This window comes from Lissotriton helveticus, chromosome 7 (assembly GCF_964261635.1).
Source record: "Lissotriton helveticus chromosome 7, aLisHel1.1, whole genome shotgun sequence".
NCBI classification, from domain to species: Eukaryota; Metazoa; Chordata; class Amphibia; order Caudata; family Salamandridae; genus Lissotriton; species Lissotriton helveticus.
In genome coordinates, this window is record NC_136068.1 from 401,893,817 (window position 1) to 401,917,562 (window position 23,746).

The window sequence follows — 23,746 nt, forward strand, 5'->3', positions numbered from 1 at the left end:
ATCACACAATTGCCACACGGATGATGGCCTAGCACCGGTGGTAAACCCCAGGCTGATTCCAATGTACCACTTCTCTTCTGCGATGTTTCTGTGGAGGATTTCACTAAGTGATCTTTTAAATTCTTTCCCCTCTTATAGGCAAAAAGGGGTACTTCCATTAGAGGATCAATGCTCTTGATAATATGCCAATTTTTAATAATCATGTTACGAATTTTGTTGGTATGTATACCAAATGTAGTCACACAAACTATTTTTTGCATGTCTTTTTTGGCCCTTGTAACAAGAAGTTCCTCTCGTGGACAGTACCACGCACGTTTCAGTGATCTCTTTACTATCTTATTGGGGTGTCCTCTGTTCAGTAATTTCTTTTTTAATATCTCAGCCTCTTTCATATAGTCCACCTTACGGGCACAATTGCGACGAATGCGCAAAAATTGCCCGAAAGGTAGGCCGTCCCTCAGAGCTCTTGGATGTTGACTATTATAGGACAGTAAGGTGTTTCTTTCTGTCAGTTTTCTGTGAAGTGAGGTGAATAATTTGTCCTCTTCACTTTGGATGTTGAGGTCCAAAAACGCAATTGTGGTTTTGTGTAACGTGGACGTAAAAGTGAGATGAGTTTGGACCTGGTTGAGATATGTGACAAATGCATTGAAATCACCCTCATCACCTCTCCAAATGAGGAAGATATCGTCTATGTATCGGTACCAGCACTTAATGCTGGTACGATAGGGATTCTGGTCACTTAATGCGAAAGCATGCTCAATTTGGTTCATGTAGATATTCGCCAGATTGGGAGCAAAAATTGCTCCCATACTTGTCCCACAGCATTGTTGAAAATATTGACCATCCGATACAAAATAATTCCTCTGAAGTGCCACCTGTAAAAGAGAAATTATAAACGAGGTTGGAACAACAACTGGTCTGGGTCTCGTGTCTAGAAGATGTTCTATACTCTGAATGCTGTCAAGTTGTGGGATGTTGGTATAGAGTGACGAAATATCGAGAGTTGCCAACCAGTCAGTTCCTCTATCATAGGGTAATCCATCCACCAAGTTAATCATGTGCATAGTGTCACGAACATAACTCTGTTGTAAGGGGACATACTCCCTGATAAAAAAGTCAACATATCTTCCAATGGGTTCTAAGATAGACCCGCATCCAGATAAGATAGGTCTACCAGGTGGATGTGTTGTACTTTTGTGTATTTTGGGGAGGGTATACAGAACAGGTGTTCTGGGGTTTTCTGAGTTTAGATATTCAAATTCTTTCTTGTCTAGGAAACCTAGCTCGAGACCCTCCTTGGTAATGCGCAGGATTTCCTCCCGAATTTCTGTAAGCGCCCTGGTTCCGTTGCGAGTAGGGTTCCCTTGTTTTTCCCCTGTGTTGGTTTGGAGTGTAGCGGGTGTATGTGAATTGGAGAGGAACTATGTGGGTTATATTGGAATTGTTCGTTGTGAAACTGTGTGGAGTGGAATTTTGAGGTGTGGAGTATATTTGAATATATGACGTTACAACGAATTCCGTTGCAACGCATGCCTTTACCACGCATGCGTTACAACGGAATTCGTTTACCACGCATAACAATTTCCTCGATTGCATGCGTGGTGACGTCATACGTCGTTAAGAGAAAGCGGAAGTTTATTTTCCGTTTTCTCTTAAACTACGCTTTTTAAATACATAATCCGACGTGACTTCAGGTGAGTTTATTTTTTGGGGGGGGAGACCCCCCCCAAGCCTCCCTTTTTTTTCTTTTTACCTTTACCACATATACCTTTACTACAAACCTCGTAGTACAGGCATGCGTGGTAAAGGCTTTCGTGGTAACCACGCATGCGTTGTACTGCATGCGTGGTTAACGATTTCGTGGAAACGGCTTTGTTGTAATTGCCGTTTCCCGTATATTTGTGTAGTGCAATTATGTGGCATGGGGAATAGATAGGGGTGAGGGCTGCACACAATGCTGCAATAAAATTCAAGCAGCTACTTGCTGCTTAGGATGAACATGCAACGAAAGCTCGACCTAAAAACTATGGAAAGCCAACATTTGGAAAAAGACAAATATTGCGGAATGCAAGATGAGCTAAAATATGTGTTATGTAAACATCGACTCCACTGCGTTCATGGATTGCTGTAAGAGTGTTCACAGTTGAGAAATCAATCCTTGTTTTCCATATAAAATTAGAACTCAAAAAAAGGGCCCGTTTCGTGCTCGGTCTGACTTCCTTGAATCAAAATGGGGGGAGGGGGCTGTTGGGAGTACCACAGGGAAGGATTGTGGGAACATGCAGCATTATTTAAATACAACAGAGTATTTCTTGTCTCCCTGTTTTGTAATCATAATGTTGATAATCTGACACTTTTATTTGTGATTATGTTGTCAGCTAGCCTAATACATCTGTAAAGTATCTTGCAGGCCCTTGCTGCTGAAACAATTTCTGTAGTGTTTCAGTTGACACTTAAAAGTTCAGGGAATGGTGATCCAGGCAGTGGATATTTCGCCCCCTCTACTGGCCTGTAACGCATACATCTACTCCTGCGTTCCAAATCTTACACAACATGGACAACGTTGTTCGAAATACCATGAGTGTTGTTATACTTTTGAAGGCAGCAGGCTGAATGTTTATTTAAAATCAATTCCTGGACTGTGTGAATCGTAGCATTTTTCCTTTTTTATAGCAAGTCCCTGGGGGAAGCATTGAAGATTTCACACGTTTGGTAGTAGGGCCGATTAATGCACCCTTTTGCTCATTTCTTTGACATCCACCGAAGGAGAAGGCCATCAGGGATCAGGTCTTACACAGTCAAGGATTTGATTTTAAATAAACATTCAGCCTGCTGCCTTCAAATAATCAGATTAGATTTGCGGAAATAACATAGGGTCTTTGGTTCACAACATAGAAATCTCGTCCTGAAGATGGTCTAAAACATGAGAACAAATAGACCGAAACGTCGCCAAGCTCACCTAATCCCATTTACAAATAAATTGTGTATTTGTATTGTATTTTGAACAACGACGCTGTCCATGTTGGTTAAGATTTGGATTAAGTGTTGACCAAAGTGTCAATGAGAAATCGATTAGTGTATAATGAAAATTGAACTCATTTCACTTTTGATTACTTATATTTTTCTGAAAAAAGTATACACCTGTCTTGTTTTGAGTCTATTCTGGATGATAACATATGTTTAATTAAATTGTTTGTTGGAAGTGACTTTTTAGGACTTTATAAATATAGGAGAACATCTAAAACTAGAGGTAAAAATAATCCCTTGTTGGCACATTTACTCATTACTGTAATTCACCCAAGCCTCCAAGCGTTTATTGGGTTGCTCAATTTTGTTATAATGATGAGAAATTGAGAGAGGCTGGACAGCACAGTGACGGTGATGGGGAGATTAAATATGTAGCAGCTTTTGTAGAACGCCACAGTAGCGCGGGGCTCTAGAAAGTTGTGTCATCTGCCATGGTAGACTGGATTTTCAGACACACACACACACACCGCTGTCAATACAGTTTTTGGTCCGGGGAGGACCTGATTTGGCAGTTCTGGCCGGAATGTTCCCATGAGGTACAGGGTCAAGACTGATTTGCAAATAGCTGGGTCCAAACTGGGGTGGCGTGGTGAGCAAAAGAACGATGGATTAAACCCAGATCTATGTACTGGCGGTGAATGTTTGCATTGTTCAGCATTCCATCCGTCATTTGTTCCTTTTGCTTTTATACAGTGCTGTGAATCGTTGGAGGAATCGCCCCCATAATATGATGCGGTAACACCTCATGCTGTGCCATCAAAGAAAAACTGCACCCGTAGAGACAGCGTTTGTACAAATACAGCATGAACCAAGGGACAACATGCCCGGAGAATACAAAGCCAGGGCCGCGGGATCCGGGAGAGACATGCAGGATGAAGTGCTGCCACTGTGATGAAAAGCAGCGGCCCTGAAGCGGGCACCACACTGATCGCTGTGTGAAGTGCTCTTTGTTCTGAGTTTTGTCATATCAACATTCCCAATGCGGACGGGTGACTATCAGAACAGGAGCCAAGGCAAGAAAATATATAAATATTTTAAAAAATGTAAAAGAAAATAAAGTTCTCCCCAACAAAGGATAAATAAAAGCATAAGGAAACTTTATGTAGCCTGTGCTCCTCAGCCAAGAAGGGAAGTGACGTATGGGCTCTGAGAACCAGTTAGGAGACTGCAAAGAAGAGCGACTCTGGAGTGAAACTATGATAAGCAGCAGGCAGGATTAAAGCCTTTTTTTGTACTGAATACAGCAGGTCTTGCAGAGAGCATGTGCAATGCCTAGGGCTCCACCTAAAAAAAAAAAAAAAGGTTTTAGATTTAAGTATATAAATGTGGGGCGAGCGCTCACCAAACAGTCCTTCACTGAGCGGGATTTGAAATAATTTGCAAGGCCTTCAGGGCAGATACTGAAACCCAGTGCATGAAAACAAAACTACCCAAAAAAGGAGGGTGATGACCTACGATTTTAACGCGGTCTCTAAAATTACTATAAGTTCAATTTGGGGTTTCCCAGCCTGGTAAGGATTTGAATTACATGAATGAAGGAGATGTGCACTTCACTGGTCAGCTGTCACGCAAGCGAATCGCAGTGGCAGCAGGTGACGGTGGGCATAATATCGGAGGAAGAAACCAGATTTTGAATGTCTTCTGAGAAAACAAAATTAACACAATGATGAAAGTAAAATGCCAAGATTTACACACTAAAAATAGAATTTCTGCTGTACGAGCGACTCAGTGGTTTGTTTGTTTTTTGCAATTTCTTATATAGCACAAACTGGACCTGAAGGTACTGAAGCGCTTTGCTTGAGCACCACTTACATTACACAAGGACACATTTATTTTTGTTAGGCATGGAGAGGTGAAAGAATCACAGACTGTTGAGCTAATGCCGAGACTGGATCCTGCTACCCCAGCTCCAAAGTCAGCAGCTCTGGCAGTTATAGCACATGCTCTCCCCAATTTATGGAGTTTTGCAGACAGCTACAATTTTCACTTACCTGACTGTTGATCTGATTGTTCTCTCCAAACACTAACCAGCCACCTACACAGGCCGCCAGAAATGAGTGAATCTGTAGCCGCTCCCCCTGTAAATACTTCTGAAATGCAAGCAGTCCCTTGTAGGTGAAGACAAAATAAGCCAGGTTTCTAGAATGGGTATATGTGGCCAGAGCAATGGCTTTCAGTTTGTCTTGCAAACTAGAAAGAGAAAAAGACACAAAAGGAAATTGCAGTGCATGCTTACACCTTTCCACTTCAGAAACATAATTGAATATACTAGGGAGGTATTAGAGAGGTAACCTAGTAATTGTACATCACATGGTACCTGTATGTCAAGGGGTCATTGCCATCTGTAGACAGTCTAGACTAATGACAGTAAATACTATTGAAATGCTTATTTCTCTCTATTGAAAAAAGGCATTTAATTGAAAACATCACAATGCATATTCAGAAAATACAATATCATAACAAAAGGCACTACTGCTGGAAAGTACATTTCATGTCTATGAAGTTGCCTCTACCCCACGGCTTACGCCTTCATGCCCAATGTTATTTTTTAATGAGAACAGGCTTCTGGGCTGTATATTTGTCCGATCAATACATAATGCCTAGGAAATATTTACATGGGAACTACACTAAATAAAGCGACAAGGCACTGATTTATGCACTCCGTGAATTAAGGGTAAGAAGGCAGCACTATGGCTCCTTGCTAATGTAAACTTTTTACAGGCTTATGATTTTTTGTGCATTATTAACAATGAACAGAATATTTATTTCACGCTTGAGTTTACATGTATACACTGATGTAGTGCTATTGCTTTTAAGGGAAAAGAGTACTTACCTTGTAAGCATCTGTTCGTGGAATAAAGTGCTGTAGATTTACATGCTGTGCATACTCCTGCCATCTAATGTTGGGCTTGGACGTGTACTACTTGTTTTTGTTCGAAGAGGTCTTCGAGTCATGAGGTATACTGACTCCACCCATCTCTGGTACTGCGCATGGCCATTGGATCCATTGTTAGATTGTTTTTTTCTGCACGAAGGGGGAGGATGAAGATGAAGCATTGAGATACAGAAGAGACCATGCAAAGTAAGGGTAAAAAGATAACACCATCTGCAAAAGTCTCAGGCGACTCGGAAGGAGGGTGGGTGCGTGTGAATCTACTGCACTTCATGCCACAAAAAGATGCTTACAGGGTAACATTTACCGTTTGTGACATGTGTAGCTGTAGATACATATGACTATGTAGGTTTGTAGATGCCAGCTAAAGGAATGTTACCAAGAACAGCCATGGAGTTCCCTTTCCCTAAGAAAGTGGAGTGGGGGTTTGGGAGGAACAGGCAGGGGTCTTTTGGCTTCGGCATAATAGGTCTGTAAGCACCTTAAAAAACAGCGTGTAACACCTGCTTTAGAAAGAGCATGCCCTTGTGTGGTTTGGAGAAAGACAAAAAGAGCAATTTTGTATTACGGAAGGGTTTTGTTCTGTCCGTGTGTTACTTTTTAGACATACAAAGTATGCAAAGCGTGTTCCGCTATGGATTAAGGATGTGAAATGAAAGTTCTATTGATTGGCTGTGATGAAAGCTAGAGACTACCTAAGGCAGAAATTTTGGGTTGGTTTTTAGGACTACCCTATCCTGATGCGCATGGAAGAAAGGTTCTTCCAAGATAAGAGTGCATTTTAATGACACAATGGAGGGAAGTTATGGCTACAAGGAAAGCCACCTTCCAAGAAAGGGACTTGAATGGGAAAAAGTGAAGAGATTCAAAAGGAGGGCCCATTAGTCTAGTGAGTACTATGTTGAGGTTCCACACAAGAGCAGGAGGCATTCGTGGTGGGATAACCCAATTGAGGCACTCTATGAAACCCTTAATGACTGAGATTCTGAAAAGTGAAGTGTGTTGTCAATTTTGTGGGTAAGCAGCCACAGCAGCTAAATAGTCTGATAGATGTATAGGCAAGGCTTGTCTTCTCTAGGTGAAGAAGGTAACAGACAATGTCCTGAACAGAGGCTGTGAGTGGGTCAATACGTCTCAGGAGATAGTCGGGTACAAATAGTTTGCACTTGGCCGCACAGCAGGATTTAGTTGTGGACCTGTGTGATTCCTTCAGAATGGTCCTGCACTCTACAGGGAGGTTAAGGTAGCCAAATTCTAAGACCCAAGGAGCCAATCGCAAGATTGAGCTGTTGGGATTGGCATGTTGAGTACCTTGGGTTTCAGAAAGACAGTCCGGCCAGTAGAGGAGCTTCTCCTGAGGGACTAGAGTTTGAGCAGGGTGGTGAACCAGGGCTGGCGTGCCCAGGTTGGAGCTACTAGGGTGAGAGTGAGGGATGTCTGCCTCAGTTTCCAAACCACAAATGGGAGGAATGGGAGAGGCGGAGAAGCATAAGCAAAGATTCCCTCACCAATTCATCCATTGTGCATTGCCCATGGACCGTGGGTCTGGGAGCCTGGAGGCGAAGCTCTGACATTTTGCGTTTTGCAGTGGGGAACAGGTCCATCTGCAGAAACCTCCAACAATGGGAGTAGGGCCTGGGAGTGATGTTCCCGTTCGAGGACCTGTTTAAGCATCCTGCTGAGGTGGTCTGCCAAGTCATTGTTTATTCCGGGAATGTACTGAATGAGCAGATGTACCCTTTGATGCATTGCACATCACCAGATGCTCTGGGCTAAAGCAGACAACAGGAGTGAGTGTGTGCCCCCCGCCCCTGCTTTTGTGGATAAAACAGAGAAGTCATGTTGTCCGACTGGACTCCAACTAACTACTGTTGGATGAGGGGCAGGATCTCCCTGAGGACCAGCTGTACAAGTAATAGCTATATGCGTTTGATGTGGAGACTCTGCAGGGCAGATGTCCACACCTCTTGGATTGTGTGGTCCTGTAGGTGCGCCCCCTAGCCAGTGAGTGAGGCATCCATAGTGATGATCTCCTGTGGAACTGGAACGAGAAAGAGCCGCCCCTGCAATGGGTTATTTGCATTGCGCCACTGCAGCTAGCAAGGAGTTAGTTCCCAATCAACAATAGACCTTTCCAATGATGCTCTGCTTGAGACGACTGCGCTGCTAGGCACCGCTGTAACAGACGCATTTGTGTAACCTGGCAAGAGGAACTATGGCAATGCAGGATGCCATCATGCCAAGCATCCACACAACAGTGGGATGGGTGAGGTTCCTTAAGGTAGGGAAAATCAATCAATGTAAAGAATTAAGGCAACCATACTAAAGTTGATAATAAACACAATTATATAAACATTACTAAATGAAAAGAACCAAGGCAGCAACAACTATGTATAAAAAATACAAAATATCATTTATTTAATTCTCAACAATTAAACTATCTATAATGTGCATACACTCACTGTCCGTCAATCACACTTTCATACACTCTCAAAACAGTTTAAAAACATTGTTGAAATAGAGATATGTTCCATATAATTGATAGACACAATATATCGGTGGAGCGATTACAATGGAACACAGTGGCACAAATTCAAATGACTGGTATTGTTCGAAACGCGTTTCGGCACACATGGGTGCCTTCGTCAGGAAGAAGGCTGCGGTTGGAACATAAGAAGATTCCGAATAAAAATTTGTTGCCTTGTGAAAGTTTCTAGATTCTTTACAAGATACATAAAGGATACTAATAATATTGATAGTCAATTAAGAGTCGTTTGCATTGAAATTAAAGAAGATGAGAAGGTAAAGAAAGCAATGCATAATGTGCTAAATAACGGAAATGTAGTGTGACAAGGTTTGTGATGAACGTTTAAACTTAGATAAATAACAGTGATAGAAGATGTGAACCTATGACCCAACGTGGGTGGTGAAGTGGAACAGAATGGGAATAGGGTAGTGAAACCATGGATGAAAACCAATGGAAATCTACTTGAAACAAGATCCCATATTTAGAGATTAGTGATAGATTGATATTTTATACCTGTGGAAGGTAATTATAGAAAATTATAGTAACCAGACGTTCTCTGCAATACTATATGGACAGGAGCGCTTATGGAGTGATTGTCTAGACCTGAAATAGTAAGAATAATAGATATAATTCCATGACTGTATACTTTGGGGAGTATTTAATAAATATCTGGCTGATAATTACCTCACTTATCGAAGACTTAACTAAGTTAGGGATGCCAGAATCATGTGTGATGATATTTAATTCAGGAATGGGTTGATTAGATCATTTTCTATAAATATTGTGCTGAAAGTGGAAACAGATAAACAGACTAGGAGTCCACATATGACAAGGTGATAGACGTCGACTAATGAAAGTTTGTAATGCTATTCTCAGTGTACCTGTATGTCAATCTTTGGATTCTTAACTGTCTCTGTTTAGGATGAAATACTGGGAATATTTGTGTCGTCTTTTGTTTCTTGACTAAGGGAAAAAGAAATAGTGTGTTTACCGATTGATATGACCAAAAACAGGTCTAAAATGATCTCACAAGCAAAAAATATGTCACAGATTAACTAAACTATAGAATTCCTTAGAGCCCTTTAAATACTGTACTTACTATATGCTAGTTTGATGCAATAACGGGAGCTGAGGTGGTGTTAGACTGAATATTGAGGGAATCTGTAATAAACATAACAGTCGACGATAAGGAATAGGTTATAGGAATTAATTATAAGAGAAACAAGCATTGGCATAGCTAATAGGTCCCGCGTTTGGGATCTTATAAGTATTTAGTTATGCAGCACAATGTCCTTGGTGCAGCAACATTAACTGTTGCATGGTTAAACACTTATAAGGTACAAAAGGCGAGACTTATTGGCTATGCCAATGCTTGTTGCCTATTGGGGCCTTCGGCCATGTGCAGCGGGGTTCCAGTGGCACGGTGAACAAGGGCCCGCATGTGGACATAGCTTTGCACTTAGGGACTCATTGCACTTAGGGACTCAAAATAAAGATTACGAGGAGTGATGGATAAAACACTTAATTCATCTCAGCCAGTGATATTTACCACACATTTGTGGTGAAGAGAATGTCCAGCTAATGAGGACTGAATATATTGCACCCCGGGGAGTGAGTGACCAACATCTTTCTGCTTACTCCCTGGGACACAGTAAAGTAGAGTAGATTGCCATCATCAAAGCAGTGACTCCCAGAATTCAAGAGTGTGCGCTGCAGGTGACATGCCCCCACATGCATCAACCTATTTAGGAAGTGCAAACGGTGCGAATCGGTAAATTCGGCCGTTTGCACTTCCTAAATACGTTTTTGGGATGCATGAAACAATTCGCTATTTTTTGCATTTCTTAAAAATGCAAATGCAATTAAGGAATCGCATTTGTGCGATTCCTTAAATGCAATACATCAATTTGTAAAAAATAGCGAATTTTGAAATTGGAAGTGCAAATTAACACGAGGTTGACCCTCGTGTTAATTTGAGAAAATTTTAAAAATAGCAAAAAAAAGCATTTTTTAAACTTGCATGTTACAGACACACATGTCCTTAGGACATGTGTGTGTGAAACATGCACTTGAAAATACATTTCAGGGGTGCAGGGGGGGGTCCTTTGGACCCCCCTCTGCACCCTTGCAATGCATCAACAAATTGCGAGTGCAAAAAAAAAAAAATGCAAAACGGCATTGATTCCTATGGGCCTCTAGGCCCATAGGAATCAATGTAATGCCATTCCTTAATTGCGATTCGCAATTAAGGAATCGCAATTTCCGAAAATTAAGAAATCCTAAAAACTTTTAGGATTTCTTGATGCATAGGATTTTGCATTTCCTAAATAGCGATTCCTTAATTTTCGCTATTTAAGAAATGCAAAATCCTAGATTGATGCATGTGGGGGAAAGTCCTTGCGACAGAACAAAGTATAACCCACTGAGCTATCCTACTTAGGCTGTTTGTGATATGTGAGCTAAGCACACACCTCTGCAACAGAAGCGTGAACAACTTTAACCTCTCATACAAGAACTGCCCCCTATGATGAGCATAGAACATACCGAACTCTCCAGCAGGAACATTAACCCTTTGAGCTATCTTCTAAGTATTCAAATTTGCTAGGACCTGACCTCAGGAAGTCTCTCGACTCAACGAGGTATTAGGGAGCGCACAATCGTAGAAGATGTGTACTGGCGTACAGAAACAGAGGCACAATATTCTATCCACGTACTGCTAGAGAGCAAAAACCCAGTAGAGTAAAAAACACAAAAAACACAAAAGCATCCCAGTGGCAGGAAATTGTGTTTTATGCAATGTGTGATTGTGGCCCACTGTTATTACTGCTCTGCTTCATCTCATATCAAACTCTCTTTTTGTCAAACAGCAATTGCATAAAGTAAAGAGGCGGGGCAGAAGCAAAGGTCAAAGTGAATGGGGTACGGGGGCACTGCTGGGAGGGAGATACTCACAACCGCAACGCGTGGGCCTGGGCTCCGGGTCGCGCTGTGCAGGGTCCGGGGCCCGAGGGAGCAGAGAGGCCCCAGCAGGACCCAGGGCTCGGACGGCGGACTGCAGCATGTCTGGGAGACAGGAGACAGACACAGGGACCCACACGGACAACAACGTCCCGAGACAGACGCTGCGCCACTGGCGTTCCTTACGCACACATCACAAACATCCGCAGGAAGAATCTACGTTAGCGGCCTATCTTCCGCACATACCGCAACACCAAAACGGGGAAACATGTGCCACCTCCGTAGCAAAGTGACAGTCTCAGTGAGGAAAATGTGCTATATGTGTTCCTTACGCAAGGATCGCAGCTTGGTAACCCACAGGACCGTGATGTGAAAGGTGCGCTAGTTGCGTTACTTAGGAGCAGGCCATAGCACAGCGCCAAGTTCTTTAAGAACTAGAGTGCAACGTTTTCTCTGTAGACATGGGACCCAGGGCGCCATACTGCAGGTGCTGAGCCTTGCAATGAATACTGTTTATTTCGCAAACATTTGTCTTACTATGTTTTTAAATGCTTGCCTTGTAAATGTCCGAAAGTGATATTCTGAAGAAGTTGCATGCAAGCCGCAGCGGGCTTACTAGCAGTTTTCATGCCACTGGGCAATCACAATGGAAGCAAAAGGCCAGCGGCGTGTAGTCTGGAACACTGAAGCAGGATGTAAGGGCAAATCAGGAGTTTCCCTGCTAAAGTGGGGTTGTTGCCATTTATGTCAGATTACTACAAAACCAAGACTAAAATAACAAGCCCGGCTTCAAAAGTAGTGTGCGCGCGAGCGTAAGTGAAAGAAGCGCTTTTAACAAAGTTTACCATTAACATGAGACGCCGCGGGGAGGGGCGGAGGAGCGCGCAAGTGGTGCGTGCGCGATGGGAAAAGTGAAAGCAGGCTGGCGAGGGGTATGCGATGTGCGCACACAGTGATGAGAGAGGAAAGCCATATGGCGCCTCTGCTCGCCATGGTGCGCGTAACCGCACGCTCGAGGCCAGCCAGCTTTTGGTAGGACTTCTAAAAGCCTATTTACTAAATGTCTCGCAGAGCATGCACTGGCTCAAGCGAGGCCTAAAACTGTTTATAATGAGGTCTTCAGTGAACATGCCAAAAGCAACTTTTTAACCAGTGCGAGATATACCGGTACTAAGGGCAATAAGTAAAAGTCCGATTTTGCAAGATGACTAAACAACTATGGGTCGAGTATGTAATTCTTGAGCTCTGAAATGTAATTCAATTATAAGCAACTCATTTGTGCCTCAAATGTGCAGCGCGAGTACAGTCGTATCGATTTTAGGTAATGTATGCTAAATTTGCAACAAACTGGCTGTTGAATAACCTTGAGTAGGCAGCTCTGAAAAGTTAAATAAACACTGCCGTAATCTTAAATATACGGATATGTTGACAAGAATCGCTGAGTAAAGTAACAATACCAAACATTATGGCCGGCTGTCTGAGAGCGGAGATAAATGTGGTCACAGCGTATACTTACAGTTTTGACAACATGGAGCCTCTGGATATGGGGTTTCTGTGCACAGTAGCTCTCAGTGTAGACTAACCGAACAAACCATGAAGGTCCCTTTTTAACCTTTAAATGGATATCACGTGATGTATGCAGCTAATCACACGCCGAGTTTGAATGTCCTGTGTTGTCAGTCGGCCCGTCAAACCCACTCAGTAAACCTTTATTGAAACAATGTCGCAGACACCAGAGATGCAGTGTAGGGGCTATTGTGCTGAAAAGGTTACAAAGTAAAAGTGTGTAGTATTATGGAGGATTCATGTGACGTGATAAAATGTTATTATCACAGGACAACGGTAATTCCCATTACACGAAGCTGGCAAAGATAAACGATATGACCAAGATTATGTTTACTCTATGAATTAAATAAATTATATTTTGTATTTTTGATGCATTGTTGCTGCTGCCTTGGTTCGTTCCATTTAGTAATGTTTATATAATTTTGTTAATTATCAACATGGTATTGTTGCTTTAATTCTTTACATGTATTATCTAAGCCCCTACAGTCTAATATTATTGCACGATTAAGCACAGGCTCTTCTTTTACCCACAATGAGTGCCACAACATCATTGGTACAGTTTTTATGCGATGAATTAAAGGAGTCAAGCCTAATTCCACGTAGCATAGTGTGATCAGCAAGCTAGTGGGGACTGCCAAAAGACGTCTGAGAAAAAACTTTCTGCAGCTCGTAGGCATGTCGGATTTCAAAAGCCCCACACTCCCATCCCGTATAAGGTAACAGAGCAAGAGCGAGCCTTATAGATATTAAATCAACAAATCAATTGGTCTGGAACCCAGCTTCTTCACAAACCGAAATTGTGCCTCCAAATTTTGATCCAAACAACTTTTCCTAATATCAACAAGATGTCACCATATTACTTTCTGATCAAAAGGAATGCCTAAATAGGAGAAGGTTGGGACATAAAGCAGCTTATCACTATTGATAAAACAGGATTTTAGGAGGTGAGGGGTGTTCCCAACTACCATAGCATAAGGCTTGGCCGTATCGGCCCTAAATCAAAGGTCACACATAAAATAATGAAATCTACTTAGAAGCATTTGCAGACCCACACCAGTTCTAGACACCAACACAAAATTATCAGCATAGAGCAAGGCTGGATGATTTCTGGTACCTACCCTTGGGTTATCAGCCTGCCCCAGATTAAGATAGCTCTCCAGGTGAGGAGGAGCCAAGATGGCGACCGGACTGGAAGTGTAGGATCCCGGCTCCTCGAGCCTCCGCACCCCGCACGGACATCCTGTTCATGATCCTGATATTGCAAGGTAGCGGGGTGACGGTGAATTTGCGTGGACATCGCACGCGCAATCCCGCAGCCTCTGCCGGCCTTCTACCCGGAGATATCCGCAAGACTGATTTGCGGCCCCAGCGATCCTGAAACCGCGACCTCGGCCGAGCAATATGGCCGGGTGTTAGCGTGTCAACAACGGCCAGCCGAGCCTCGGCGGAGCCGGTCCACCGGACGCTGTGATCACCGAGGGGGCAGATTTCTGGCTTGAGCACTGGTTTTCGAAGAAGACGCTACCGGACTGCTTCCTCGAGGTGGGGGCTCGTTGGACCTGCCGTTTGCTTGAGGTGCGCTGTGGGTACGTTGTCTCCGCTCTGCCTTCGATTCTGCCCGGTGTTTCTGGGACCCTCCCGGTTTTGCCGCTGGCGCTGATTCGGAGTGGGGACTGCCATTATTGTGTACCGCTCCCTGGATGTGAGTTTCGCGGCCCCCCCGGGTGTCGGATTGCTGTGTGTCCGAGCAGTACCCGTCTTTGTCCTGCCTTCACTCTCCCCACAAGATGGACCTGTTTAATGGCGGTCGGAACGAGATGCAGCACATTTCCCTGCCTCTTGAATCACACTGGGCTTGGGACTGCGAGTTGCCGAGTGGTGCTATGCTGATGGAAACACAGCCCACGTTCTCTCACACTGATCTTCTGGCTGCTCTCGATGACTTACATTTCGTTTTGCAGGTTGGTTCCCAGGCGTTGGGGAGGAGGCTTGACGATATTACGCCCATACCGGGGCGATTCTGGTCGGATGGCGCTCCGGTACGTGAGGGATGGCCCTTTATTGTTTTTGAGGGGAGTACTTTGCCTGCGCATGGGTGCGATGGAGATCGGAAGACCCAAGACTTTGTTGGTGCTCGTGAACAGATGTCTGTCCACCTCTACTATCCTGAAGGATTCCTTTCCCGGCAGGGGATGGTGGCCTCGCCTATCGTAATGCCATTATTGACCCAGACATTGTTCCCACCACTGTTGACTCCTATGGCTGCTTCCTTCTTCCTCGCCCTTGTATGCTTGCTGTGGGCTACGGGTTCTGAGTCGGACCTGGGGGAGAGGGCTGTAAGTGAAGATGACTCTGTCGTTGATCGGCTACGTCCATTTTATGTTACCATGTTGCTCTTTTATCAGGTGTGGACATTCTGCTCTCCTAGATCGTCTGCGATGGGATTTATTCGGCGAGCCAACCTCGAGGGGCTTATAAGATCGGGCCAGGGCTAGGTGAATTTCTTTATCGATTGACTTTTGTTTGGCTGGCGGAGGAGCGGTTTTGCGCGTTCCTGTTTTATACTTTTTGGAGCTGTACATGATGGTTCTCCCCATTACTTACCGTATTATTCAGTTACTGTTGTTTACTGTGGCTTGTGGGGTAGACGATATATACATGGCCGGGGAGACCGGGAGCCTGCGTGTGTGATTAGCCCTCCTCCAGTTTGTTATAAATACTCTTTTTCCTTTCTTCTCTTTTCTTCTCTCTCTCTATATTTCGGGTACTTGTTTTTGGGCGACAGGCACACTGTCGGGGGGGGGTAGGCCGTAGCCTCTACATGCGTGCAGGGTGGGGGGTTGGGGGGAGGGGTTTTGTTTTTGTCAGTTTCGGTTTCTATGGGCCTTTTTTTTCTTTCTCCTTTTTTCCGCTCTTCTTCCTTTTTCTTCCTTATCTTGGGTCAGTGTAGAGACTGGGTGTTATGCCACTTGCGTTTTTCTTTTAGGTGTCCGCATTCTGATTCTTGAGGTGGTTCTACGTGTGTGTGGTGGGTAATGTTGGGTACGACCTTTGTGTGTACGTTCTTTTCTCCTGACCAGTACAATGTTGGGTCGTTTCCCGATTGTGACTCCTTTGCTTTGTCGACATCCTGCTGTGTACATTGCCCACTCTGTTTTTCTTTTTTTGATGGACTGCATGGTCTCTGATCCTTCTTATCTTATTATTTAGAAAATGAACCTTATTTACTTCTGAACTCAGTGGTCGTTTCCCCATTATGTGAGATTTCGAATATTGCTGTTTTTGTTTTTTGGGGTCTGCTGAGCTTCTTATGGTTGTTTTACGTGCAATGCTTTGATTTTCGAGGCCGGCCAGATTGGTTGTGGGCCCGTAGCTGTAAACCATCAGTGCACAATAAAGGTTTAAAAAAAAAAAAAAAAAAAAAAAAAAGATAGCTCTCCAGATTATTAGTATTTTAAAAAATTAAAAAAGGGGCTAGCACACACCCTTGATGAACTCCACAATTAATGCGGATAGGTGGGGACAGTTTGCCATCTGCTCCATATCAGACCCTTCCACTAACATCTTGATGCATATATGCTAAGAAGTGGACTAGGGATGCATCTATACCCACGTCTAACATTTTCCGCCACAGTTTCCCTGTATTCACGCTTTCAAAAGCAGTTGTTAAATTCATAAATCCCAAGTGGAGGGATCCATTATTGGCTAGCGTGTACTTGCTTATAAGCAAGTAAAGATAAAGGCTCTGTTTGACAGCGCTCAAACCTCTTCTATAACAGGATGTCAGAGTTTCCCTCTTTCGGCTACTTAAGATTCTAAGCGATCCAATATGACACTGCCAATTAACTTGCATGTGCAGTCAATAAACGAAATTTGGCGGTAGCATTTGGGGTCTGCCTTATCTACTAAAATTGGTAGTATCAGGGCTGGACTGGCCATAGCGGGCACTTAGGCGCTTCCCCGCTGGGCCGCTAGGATGGGGGCCAGTTTTGGGCCACTGGGGGCCAGTTTATGTTACCGGAGGCTGACAATATCATCCCCTGTAACAAAATTGTCCGAACCAGCTCGGCGGCCGCCCCCCCCCCGGGGGCTGGACGAGCAGTTTGGCAGGGCCGGTTTCGGGTCCCAGTCCGGCCCTGGGTACAATTATCACGTTGGACCAGGATTAGAGCGGGCCCAAATGTGCTACACAGCTTAAAATATTAGTTAATACTGGACTCCAAAGATCAGGATTGGCTAGGAAGAGATTGGTAGGATCACAATCTGGTCCAGATGCTTTGTTTCTGATGGTTTTAATCAACGCTTTTGTGACTTCCTCATAAGTAGGAGGCGCCTGCTTCACCATAGTTACAGCTAAATAATCACCAACAAATTCTGGGGACCAAGAAGACTCCCTCCTTACTCCTATATAACATGGAGAAAAGCTTGACCCCTTTCCCAGGAGTACTTACAGCATCAATACTGCTATTATGGCTCTCTTGGAATAAAGGGACATTAGCAGTATTCCAGAAAAGAATGGGATCCTTGTTAACGCTAGCTTCTTGGAGTTTCTCCCAGATATCTTAATAGTCATCTTACGAGTCAGGAGTACCTGTTTGTATTGATGTCGACAAGATCTCACCAATAGGTTATCCCTGGGCTTTTGTTTCAGAGCCATTATGAGATTATTATGAGTCAGAGAGCAGTTACTGTTGAACTATTTAAAAGGTCTTCGGGGTGTTAGTCTTCTGCCCCTGTAATGCTTCATTTTTTTTCGAGTTATATCAGCACAAGCTGCAAACATACATTTTGGATCAATAAGGCTCTTTAAGCACTCCTGAATGTGTGCCCTGTTAGTGCTTATTAATTGTTCCAATAAAATATCCGGGTTTACAGTAGACCATTTCCATAGTATACCCTTATTATTGTTATAATATATGGGGTGTAGTTTTATTTTTCCAATAGTTTTGCTGTTAAGGGTTTTTAAAAAATGGATAATGGAAAGTGATCGCTAAAACATTCTTTAAGGATAGAAAAACTAACTGATTGAGGTTTATAACAGTCAGAGAGAGCAATAAAATCAATGAGACTTCCTTGGCCTCTAATCTGGACTGGCGAAGACTGCAATGAAAAGTCAACTGTCAAGAAAAGGGAAAATTTGGAAAGAATGAAGTTAAAAATGTCCCTAAAGGAATTGTGTTCAAAATTACCCTTTTCTTCCTTACCCCCCGCCCCAAGCTAGAAGCAGACAACTTGGATAAAGGGTATAATCTACAATTAAAATCTCCTGCCCAGAGGAGAATATAATCAGTATTAAGGTCACTTCTATGTTCACGAAGGGAATGTTCCAGCTTCTCAGCTATTTCAATGTTTGTATGAACAAAATTATGACGATAAAAATTAAAAACTACCAATGTGACATTGTGCTCAACATATTAATAATTTGGAAATGTGGACAGTCGAGTTGTGTCTTGCAGAATTTCCTAGAGTGGTCGCTATTTGAGTAAGCAGCCCCCCTTGTGATGATCCCCTAGTGCCTGACTGGCCGCAGTATGGATAGAGACATACCCCTCAACATAAACAACTTTCCTGGACCAGGTTTCTTGGAGACAAATAACGGTGTAACCAGTCACTTACTCAAGCCAATCGTCATTCTGCACTTTGTTCGATAGACCTGCCACATTCCAAAACAACCAGAAACAATAAAAACATTTATAAGAGATGCAACAGAGGTGGTGAGTGGGCTGTGGCAGGGCCGCTTACTGCTGGTGCGCGAAATATTTGTCTGGGCAATGTGTATGATAACGCAACCTTTTTAATTTTGAGCACGATCTGTTTTAAAACGCTACTCGTATTTTAATGCGTGTCATCACGCTATTTTACTAGTGTACCTACCTGCTCTGGGGGCTCGTCAGGGGTCCGAGAATGACTGGTCTCAATTTCCTCCTTCCCGCCGTGGTCCGACGCAGTGATAGCACCGTTGCGCGGAGGGCGTGGAAGGGTAGAGACAGGCACTTCCTGTTGGGGCGGTTAGCGCTCTAGTCGCCATCACAGATTACTCATTAGGGATATAAGGCGCATGCTCAAACGACCGCACAGCGGGCGCGCCAAAGGCAAGCCCGTCTGTGTCCGTCCGCGGCCGTACGGGGACCGGGACCAGAATCCCTGCCCGAACCAAGGAGATAATACAATATGGTAGGACGGATCTACTGAATTTATGTCCCCCCAATGATGAACATTACAAAAAGGGGGGTTTTAACCCATGCAGTCGCGGGGACCTGGGCGATTAAGTGGTACATGTAGAAAGGGGTCCCCACAAGAAAAAAGTGTCATGTGTAACACACACTAGCATTGACTAACATAACCATTAAACAGGAGATATGAATCAAGTTAATGACAAGTATTGTCCTTTATTTTACAATACTGAATAGTAGTCAATATAAAAGTTCATGTCTAATTAAGAGCCCCAAAGGGGGGAGGAAAAGAAAGGGAAGGGAAGTGCTCAGGGCAGTGTCAAGTCAAAAAAGAATACACACAATCATAAAAGTTCACAAATTGTAACAGTTTGCAATTCAAAATCAAAACAAATCTAATACAACAACCCAAATTTTGGGCATCCACTTGAAAGCTAATATAATGTGGACATTCAACGGACACATGCACAATTGCAATTGATCAGGGGCATGTGCCGGAGGTCTATGAAGAAAAAGGCCGTCGACGTTTCGACCCCTAGCCGTAGGCTATGTTAAATCCTTATACGGGGTCTTCATCAGGACATGTGCAGGAGAAGGGAGGGGGGATGGCAGGGGCAATTCTTTCTGTGAAATTTAAAAACAAGAATCAGAATAATGTATATATAGAGTCGTCATTTTATTTGACATCATCACCAATATAATCAGGGGGGATAATATACCATGGGGTCTGGGCCAAGAACCGGCCTCAGAGCAAGGAATATGAGTGAGACCAACCTGTTTTCAGGGTCAAAACTCATCAATATTCAATAAAACAGAGGGAAAAATTAACACAAGTTGGGTAGGTCAGGCTACATTTACAGCTAGACACATACTAACACTTGAGGCTCAGGTGAAGAGCGCTATATGATATTGGGACTAAAGAAGCCTTAGGGAAAGATAACGTGACAGATCATTCTAGGGTTTAAGGAGAAACCTAAAAAATAATTAGAACTGATGAGCGCCAAAATTAAAGGCGTACCTCTAAGTTGGTTAGAGAACTTCAGCGGCAATTATATCAGACCCTCGGGTCCCGGGCTGGACCAGTAGTTAAAGGATGCCACAGTACCCGAATCCTAAATAAAGGAAAACCGGTGGTTTAGAGGATAGTGGACTTGATAGACAAGGCAAATTACCAATACATGCAAAAGGTCACTTACACATTTGTAGGAGGTTCTTTACTGACAATGATCTACACGTGAAATAGCTAATTCCATGTGTAGCGGGTAGAGGTGATTAAATCAAACACTCGATTCTGGAGTTTACAAAGTCGTCAGTATGATCAATTCCTAGATAGAAAAAACTGCGTTAGGAGCGCGTGATTGCATTGATATGCATGCAGAATTGCACATACATTCCAGTTATTCCAAAACCCGTTATATTCTGGAAGGGCTAAGTCGTCTATACATACCAGAGAAGGGTTCATGGCCACTTCTAGATTAATCGATTATTCGGGGGTACATCGGTATCATCAGATAGGGCGCGGATTTAGTTGTAGTTAACTACCACGTTGGAGCTGTTGTTGACAAATATGTCAATATGGCCGTATCCTGAATGGAGAAGCGGCTTGGTTAAAGACGCGTGAATGGACCCATTCAGAGTGCAGAGGCTAATTCATAAAAGAATGCTGGAATGGGGATTTTACTTACATTTCGCTTAGCAGCTAGTCTGTTGTCAGCTCTGTGAACCGCGAAGTTGGGGGCGCGTTGGAGCTGTTGTTGACAAGTATGTCAATATAGCCGTATCCTGAATAGGAAAACGGCTTGGTTAAAGAAGCGTGAGTGGACCCGTTCAGAATGCAGAGGCTACTTAATAAGTGAAAGCTGAAATAGCGATTTTTTGAGCCACTTACATTTCGCTTTGCAACTCGTCTGTTGTCAGCTCCGTGAACCAGCCACGCGGAGTTGGGGGCGGGGCTATTGACTCACCACCTTATTTAAAGGTTACTGATTCAAGCAGCTACGCAACGTAAGAGGCGGGGCCACCACTCTAACCACCTCAGAAGGACATAGAAGAATCACTCAACAGCACTAGTTGCTCTAAAATTGCGATATAGACCCGCGAAATTTGAAGGCATGGTCGGGGTTACACCACCTTGTTAAAAAGGGGGAACTTAAAGGGCAAGACATAATACAAATTGTCAGCGCAGATAGTTCGTTTATAACTAGTTTACAAAGTAATACCATATTGATCGGGATAATAGTGATTACCAGTATTATCAACCCCGAAACCACCAACCCAACTGAATTGGAACGTATTATCTGTGTCACGTCCTTCTCTACACGAAGCAATGAAATCAAACAAATTATTAACAAGAACTGGTCTCTGGTAGCTGACGAGATTAAACAACCGGACTTGCCACTTCACTCCTTTAAAAGGGCCAAGAATATAAGGGACTTGTTGGTTCACTCCTATCTTGAACCAGTAAGTCAACCGACTCTTACTACCTTGTGGAATTTACCTCCTTTGATTGGACATCACAGATGTGGCACATGCACAGCATCCAGACCAAAACATTTGCTCATGGTGGACGTGTTTACACCTTGAAACATTACACTAACTGTAATTCAACCTGTGTAATTTATATCATTTTATGTCCATGCAACCACTTATACGTGGGACAAACACAACAAAAAATTAAATCTCGTATTTCCTCTCATTGTAGTAGACTACGATGCAATGTGTTAGGAGCACCACTGGTAGAACACTGGCAAAAGGCAGGACATACAGTGTCTGATTTGAAATGGTTGGTCATTGAGAAGGTATCCCTAGGGAGAAGAGGGGGTAACCTGTTGACGATTCTGAACACACGCGAATCCAAATGGATGTCCCTTTTGGACTCCATAAAAAATGGATTAAATGAACAGGACAGTAGCCTGGCGCAATTAGCGGCGCTCGGCTAACACATTTAACATCCTGTTGTCTCATAGCTAACCAGTGCCTAAATACAGACTCAACATCCCTGGTGTAAAGTCTACCGATAAGATAAATGTGTACCTTTGACTCGTTTACACTCTCATGCTAGAGAAGTGCACGAGTCAGTCTTTAAATGATATTCGTCAATAACTAGGTAATTGACTCGTCTACACTCTCGTGTCTGAGTAGTGCACGAGTTGTATTATTGGCCTGGCACACGTGATCCACCTAACATGAAAACTGTTAATTTAATTTCCCGTGTTAATACTGGTGTATGATATGTGGTCAGCTTTATATGCACACTGTCAATTTACTTGTGTTACACTGACGTCTCACGTACAACCTCCTGTGTGAGAGTTGCCTGAGGATGTGATTTATGGTTCTGTGATAATACTGGTAATCACTATTATCCCGATCAATATGGTATTACTTTGTAAACTAGTTATAAACGAACTATCTGCGCTGACAATTTGTATTACGTCTTGCCCTTTAAGTTCCCCTTTTTTAACAAGGTGGTGTAACCCCGACCATGCCTTCAAATTTCACGGGTCTATATCGCAATTTTAGAGCAACTAGTGCTGTTGAGTGATTCTTCTATGTCCTTCTGAGGTGGTTAGAGTGGTGGCCCCGCCTCTTACGTTGCGTAGCTGCTTGAATCAGTAACCTCTAAATAAGGTGGTGAGTCAATAGCCCCGCCCCCAACTCCGCGTAGCTGGTTCACGGAGCTGACAACAGACGAGTTGCAAAGCGAAATGTAAGTGGCTCAAAAAATCGCTATTTCAGCTTTCACTTATTAAGTAGCCTCTGCATTCTGAACGGGTCCACTCACGCTTCTTTAACCAAGCCGTTTTCCTATTCAGGATACAGCTATATTGACATACTTGTCAACAACAGCTCCAACGCGCCCCCAACTTCGCGGTTCACAGAGCTGACAACAGACGAGCTGCTAAGCGAAATGTAAGTAAAATCCCCATTCCAGCATTCTTTTATGAATTAGCCTCTGCACTCTGAATGGGTCCATTCACGCGTCTTTAACCAAGCCGCTTCTCCATTCAGGATACGGCCATATTGACATATTTGTCAACAACAGCTCCAACGTGGTAGTTAACTACAACTAAATCCGCGCCATATCTGATGATACCGATGTACCCCCGAATAATCGATTAATCTAGAAGTGGCCTTGAACCCTTCTCTGGTATGTATAGACGACTTAGCCCTTCCAGAATATAACGGTTTTTGGAATAACTGGAATGTATGTGCAATTCTGCATGCATATCAATGCAATCACGCGCTCCTAACGCAGTTTTTTCTATCTAGGAATTGATCATACTGACGACTTTGTAAACTCCAGAATCGAGTGTTTGATTTAATCACCTCTACCCGCTACACATGGAATTAGTTATTTCACGTGTAGATCATTGTCAGTAAAGAACCTCCTACAAATGTGTAAGTGACCTTTTGCATGTATTGGTAATTTGCCTTGTCTATCAAGTCCACTATCCTCTAAACCACCGGTTTTCCTTTATTTAGGATTCGGGTACTGTGGCATCCTTTAACTACTGGTCCAGCCCGGGACCCGAGGGTCTGATATAATTGCCGCTGAAGTTCTCTAACCAACTTAGAGGTACGACTTTAATTTTGGCGCTC

The 23,746-nt window shown here is 43.4% G+C and overlaps 1 protein-coding gene across 1 annotated transcript in view; it reads right to left on the reverse strand.

Annotated features, from left to right (window-relative positions):
* PXMP4 (peroxisomal membrane protein 4) overlaps positions 1-23,746 on the reverse strand; it is a 121,412-nt gene that overhangs the window by 11,694 nt on the left and 85,972 nt on the right. The window contains exon 3 of the mRNA XM_078652275.1: positions 5,022-5,220. Within this exon, the coding sequence (XP_078508401.1) occupies positions 5,022-5,220 (199 nt within the window). The remainder of the gene's footprint in view (positions 1-5,021; positions 5,221-23,746) is intronic.